At 38.4% G+C, this 6000-nt stretch overlaps 1 protein-coding gene across 2 annotated transcripts in view; it reads left to right on the top strand.

The window, feature by feature from the left end:
- The first annotated feature begins 680 nt into the window (after window positions 1–680).
- LOC110367769 (zinc finger protein 239-like) overlaps window positions 681–6000 on the top strand; it is a 577202-nt gene continuing 571882 nt past the window's right edge. For both annotated transcript variants that reach the window (XM_036132287.1, XM_036132285.1), the window contains exons 1-2: window positions 681–781; window positions 2368–2635. In XM_036132287.1, coding sequence (XP_035988180.1) covers window positions 2462–2635 — 174 coding nt within the window. In that variant the 5' untranslated portion in view covers window positions 681–781; window positions 2368–2461. The remainder of the gene's footprint in view (window positions 782–2367; window positions 2636–6000) is intronic.

The raw sequence follows: 6000 nt of genomic DNA, 5'->3' as shown, positions 1-6000 counted from the left end.
CCTACTTGAGGAGTTTCAGTCAGGCTTCAGAGCTCATCATAGCACTGAAACAGCTCTGGTGAAGGTCACCAATGATATTCTCATGGCCTCAGATAATGGGCTTGTGTCTATACTTGTCCTGTTAGATCTCAGTGCTGCATTTGATACAGTTGATCACAATATTCTCCTACAAAGACTTGAGCATACTGTAGGGATTAAGGGGAAAGCATTAGGCTGGTTTAAATCTTAATCCCTACAGTATGATTAAGTCTTTGTAGGAGAATATTGTGATCAAATGTGTCAAATGCAGCACCGAGATCTAACTAAATGTATCTTTTTTGTTTACAGCTTTATTCCTGACAAATAATTAACTTTATAATGTTTCCCTTCTGTTTTTTCCTGGAGCAACACAATCTGCCTCAAATATACATAACAGCGTTTTAAAGGATTACAAAAAAAACTTTTGTTTAATAAACAAATTATAAAGAAAATTGGTGAACTATAAATTACAAATAATGAAAAAAAATACAAATGATTTATTAAGAAAACAAAACCGATCAACAGAATGTATTTTGTAGTATATTTAATCACAATGAACCACCTCCATGCCAGCAGGGGGCGGTAATGAACACTCGGAGGTTTTAACCAACCAGCAATAAACTCCAGAAGAAGAAGAAGAAGAAGAAGTATAAATATGAGTTTTCCTTTCTCAACTCCGCTCCAAGCAGCAGAAGCTCCCGAAGCTCTGAAGTCCAGCTGCAGATTTTAAACCTTGTTTCGGACCGGGAGAAGAGCTCCGCAGGTAAAGGCCTGTCTTTGCTTACTTTGTCCGTAGCTTGGCTCATCCAGGAGCTTAGAAGCAGGACGGCGCTTCTAATTGATTTCTCGGTTATTATTATTAATAATAATAATATAATAAAAAAAATTGTAACATTCAGTTTAATTGGCAGCTGTTTTTGTACAAAATTGTAAAATAAAAATAAATAAACGCTGGTTTGTGTTATTTTAAGGGATAATAGGTCTTTTCCAACTTTTGTCACTTAAGCCTGATAAATAAAAGCCACCAAACACTCCAACACGTGGTGTGTATTTATGATTTTACATCTCTGAAAACACATTTTAAGAATTTGGAAACTGTTGCCCTTTCCCAAAGTTTTCGGGGAGAGAATGGATATTCTAGCTGTCTGAAAGACCTAGTTTGTTCATTTTTATTTTACAGTTTTGTAAACCGCTGCCGATTAAACTGAACGTTACACCCTTGATATGATTCTAAGTTATTTACCGAGAAATCAATCAGAAGCTCCGTGAAAACGGCTGCAGTGCGCGCTCCCGACACAGGAGAGCGCAGACACCACCACCACTGTCTGCTCAGCGGGAGCAGAGGTGAGACTTCTGGACCCATCCAGAACCAGAACCTTGGCTCTGATCCCTGCTGGTTTTCACTGACCTGAAGCCATCTTGCTCCTCCCTACTCTCTGAGAACCCCACAGGATTTGGTAGTAATGCAATAATTATGACTGCAGAGGATTAAATAATAATAATAGTTAACAGTGCTCATTGTGTGCTACCTTTATTAGCTGTATTCATTGTTTATTGCTGGTTTACTGGCAGGTTTAAAACGTTAAACAGGAAGAGAGACAACAGGGTTAAATCTAGCAGGGAGACCAACAGAGATGAATTCTTTCCATCTTCTGCTCTGAAATCCACTCTGCTGCTGCTGTAGATTTATCTTAAAGAGGGAGAGGTCTAGTTAAGGAAAGAGGAAACTTTAGTGGGACTTTGACCTCATGAACCTGCAGTTTCAGGTAAACAGAACACCTGGACAATTGACCAATCAGTGACCAGGAAAAGGAGACCCAGATGATTGGGTGTCAGCCACAGATATTATTTATGGTGAGGCTGTTTCTGGTACCAGACCTCACTCTGTGACACAGGAGAGAGAAATTAGTCCCCTAAAAACACCCTGATGTCTGAATAAACTCCTGTAAATACAGGATAAAACCTAGAATAGTAAAAATAATTCATTCATTTACTGTGTGGAGCCTAGACAGGTGTATGTCACCATGGTAACATGATTTCAGAAACGCACCGTTTCACTTCAGAATCAACTTCTAGATATTATTCACCAGAGTTCATCTATATCTACTGTGCAGTTTCTAAATTAAAGCACAAACAGTGGAGTTTTTTTAATTTAATCATTAATGAATAATTGGGATTATGGTTATTGGTAATCCTCAGGAAGTGGAGGTTGGATTTAGAATAATTTTAGAACGCTGCAAAGACCAGAAACATTTTAATGTCGTGATGTTTTGAAACCTGAAGGTTTACTTTCTCTACTAGCTAAACCTTTAAGGAACCTTTAACCTGATCAGCTGTTGTTTCTACCAGGGTTCCCCTCAGAACGTCCCTACCAGAGCTTCAGCTGAAGAATCAGAACATCTGAGGACCAGAGAGGTTCTGTAGATTATCAGGCAGGAGCAGAATGATGGAGAACCACGAGATGAAGACTGAAGAGGAGAACAACATGATGAAGATTGTGGTGAAGGAGGAGTATGAGGAGGTTAAAGTTGAGGAGCACCAGGAACCGGACCTCCACCCTCTGAACACCACCAACCGGACCGACCCAGCCTCCTCCTCTGGTCCCAGTGATCTACAGGTCAGTGTTCAGGTCTTTAATTTCTACAGCGATCAAAACCTGACAGGAAGTCAATGAGAATAAAGAAACAGAAAAACGGTTAGAAAATATTTTATTATATTGAGTCAAACAGGTGAAGGAAACATCTCATCTTCTCCTGACAGATCATTATAAGCCCATTTTCCACTGATATCTCCAGGATTTATTTTACCTTTTATTTACCCAGAAAGTCCCTGAGATTCAGAATCTCTTTTACAACAGAGACCTGGCTAAGCTAGCAGCCAGATCCCAACAAACACCATATTTCCTGGACTATAAGGCCCACCTAAAAGCCTTTAATTTTCTCTAAAAAATCAGGTTTTATAGTCCTGTGTACATTCATGGCCTACGGTTCTAATTCTGGTTCTGCTTCCCTTACATTAAAGTACCTTGTAAGGGAGAACAAGATATCTTAGCAACGGTTGGTGGTTCGTCTGTAACCACAACCTTTAATTCTACAGCAGATCTTCATCAGAACTACCAGCAGGTCTGGGTAATCACAGCCTCATTCATGCTTTTCTTCCCAATAAGCTTGTCTTTGTCTGTTTTGTAGTACCTATACATTTTTCAATATTTTTTGTTAAAATACATATGAATGTAATAACCCCATGAGGGATAAAGCGGTTTGGAAAATGGATGGATGAATGTAATAGTTTGTCAAACATTTTAACCTTTAAAATTATAAATGCAGTACATGCCATGGAGCAAAGGAGCAAAATCTTCACCAGAGTCATCCTCTTGCTAGCAGACATCTTTTTCAGTGTCAATACTTCAATTTAATTTTATTTAGATGGCGCCAATTCATGAAACATATCATCTCAAGGCACTTTACAAAGTCAAAATCAATCATGATCAACAACAATCAACGATGATAAAGCGACAGTGGGAAGTAAAAACTCCCCATTAACGGGAAGGAAAACCTCCGGCAGAACCGGGCTCAGTATGAACGGTCATCTGCCTCGACCGACTGGGGTTACAGAAGACAGAGCAGAGACACAACAAGAGAAACAAAAAAGCACAGAAGCACACATTGATCTAGTAATCTGTTCTACATTAGATGGTAGTAGCGGGTGAGCCGTCTTCTCTGGATGATGTCACAGTTAACAGAACGCCAGACCAGATCCTACTAGTGTGTAAATAACATAAAACCAGCCAACCTGCTTCTGATTAGGTTATATCTCCTTGTTCTTATTCCTTTTAGGTGAAGAAAATGACCCAGAAGAGGAAAGCTCCAGCCCTAAGTAACAAAGACACCGAGCAAGTTGTAAAGAAAAGGTTGACCTATGACCCCAGCGGTCCATGGACAAACACCACCATAATAGGTGCTGCAGCCCTTCTATTTTATTTTATCCTTTAATTTGTTAAATTCTGCTTTAGTTTCCTATTTTTAGTGCTTGTGAAACTAATAATTTGTCCTCTAATGTCTGCCTTTATAGGCTTCCCATCCCACACATGCGTTAGTTTGGTTAGTATTAATCTGAAAATAGTCCTCAATCTTCTTCATATTTAGGAAATTCCAGATTTTTAAGCCATCTCACTTGAAAACACCAATTAGTGGGAGATTGAAGCTTTTTCATTTGTAAAGACAGAGAAATGGGAGAGTGATCACTAATAACTATACAGTCATACCAACAATTAATACTGGACACTGGTTCTTGTGATACGAGACGTGGACTTGTGTATTCCTGAATAACACGAGTATTCTGACTTGTCTAGATTAAGTCTTCCCCAGATTTCAGATACGATTAACTCTGGGATATAAAACCGTTTTTCCAGGTTTTTTTTTTTTTTTTACAAGAATCACATTTTGTAGAGCGATCTACCCACGGCTTCAAAGTGCAATTGAAATCTCCTCCAACAATATTCAGAGCATATAATGAAGACATGGTTTAGAAGAAATCTTTAATGTGTGGTTGTCTTGGTTAGGACCATAAATGCTGACTAAATTCAGAGAAGGAGACCCTGAGCAATCACTAATCTTCCTGAATAGTATTAATAAGTTCATCAAATCAAAGTACATTCATAAAAAATGCCTCTTCATAAAATCTCCATCCAAATATTTCCCAGTAAACTATCCCATGATTATATTTTCTGGAGTCAGCCTGTTTTTAAAAGTCTGTGTCTTTATCCACAGGAGCCCCCCCCACCGGCCGGCCCAGACTCTCCTTAAGGACCAAGAAGAGGAAAACCCCCACTTTGAGGGAACTGCGCTCCACACTCAAGACCTGCGAAAAAATTATTGACATTCTCTCTTCCAAAACGGAAACTTTATGTCAGGTTGTCGCAGGTACGTCTCCACTGCCTCTGTCACATTCACTGTTTTTGGTTTTCAAATAATTAGTTTGCGATATAGTAAATGAATGTATTGTCATATCCTTTTCTATATAAAATGTATTTATAACTACTTTATGATACAATAAATCAATGCATTTTTATATATAAAATGGCTGTTTTCTACAATTACCTTGTGATAAATGAATGTTCTATCCTGACTATTGATGATAAAAATGTAATTATAATTTTTCTGTGGTATTACAGTAGCTGCAGTGCTTATACAGCGGATTCAGATCTCCGGCCGCAGATCTACGTACTACAGCTGGAAAGTAGTGGAGCTCCTGGAGACCTGCCAGATCCTGCTGGCTGAAATCTCCCAGCTGTCAACGGTGGAGTTAGTCTATTAAGCTGTGACCTCTGTAAACATGGATAGTCAGCAAATGAGATGCTTTGAATGAAATCACACAAGTCGTCAACAGCCTCCAAAACATCCCGGTTCAACAAATTGAACGTTTCACTGTTACTGTTTTTTTTTATTTTTTTTATTGAATATTCTCATCAAGCTTGCAGACTCCAAGAGAAATAGCGTAGTTAGAATTAAACGGGGAAGGATTCTCTCGTCATGTGATTGTTCAAGTAAAGGGGGGAAATGTCGCTCTCCTGTGAGACGCAGAAGATTGAATTCGACCCAAGATTCAAAACCTTTTTTTTCATGTATGATTGTGGGACCAAGTGGGTCTGGTTTAAAAAAAATAAATAAATAAAAAAGTTTTGCAAAATTGTAACCATTATGAACAATGTACCTGAAAATGTTTTCTGTATTTTTAACTCTTTTCAACCCATGTATGCTACATTGCAGAAAATTAATAAAAAATATGAAATCCATTGAAGGACTACCTCATTCTTTTGATAATCTGTATCCTCCTGATCAGAATCATTTATCTCAGACGATGTAATTTTCCAGGCTTCACAGCATTCAGAAATACTCTAGATTTTCACCCAATACAGACACAGAAATATGAGCATGATGCTGACTCAGAACGTGTTTCATCAGCCTGAACAGTTATTATATG

This window comes from Fundulus heteroclitus, unplaced genomic scaffold (genome assembly GCF_011125445.2).
Source record: "Fundulus heteroclitus isolate FHET01 unplaced genomic scaffold, MU-UCD_Fhet_4.1 scaffold_49, whole genome shotgun sequence".
NCBI lineage: Eukaryota > Metazoa > Chordata > Actinopteri > Cyprinodontiformes > Fundulidae > Fundulus > Fundulus heteroclitus.
This window is presented reverse-complemented; position numbering and strand designations above follow the sequence as displayed.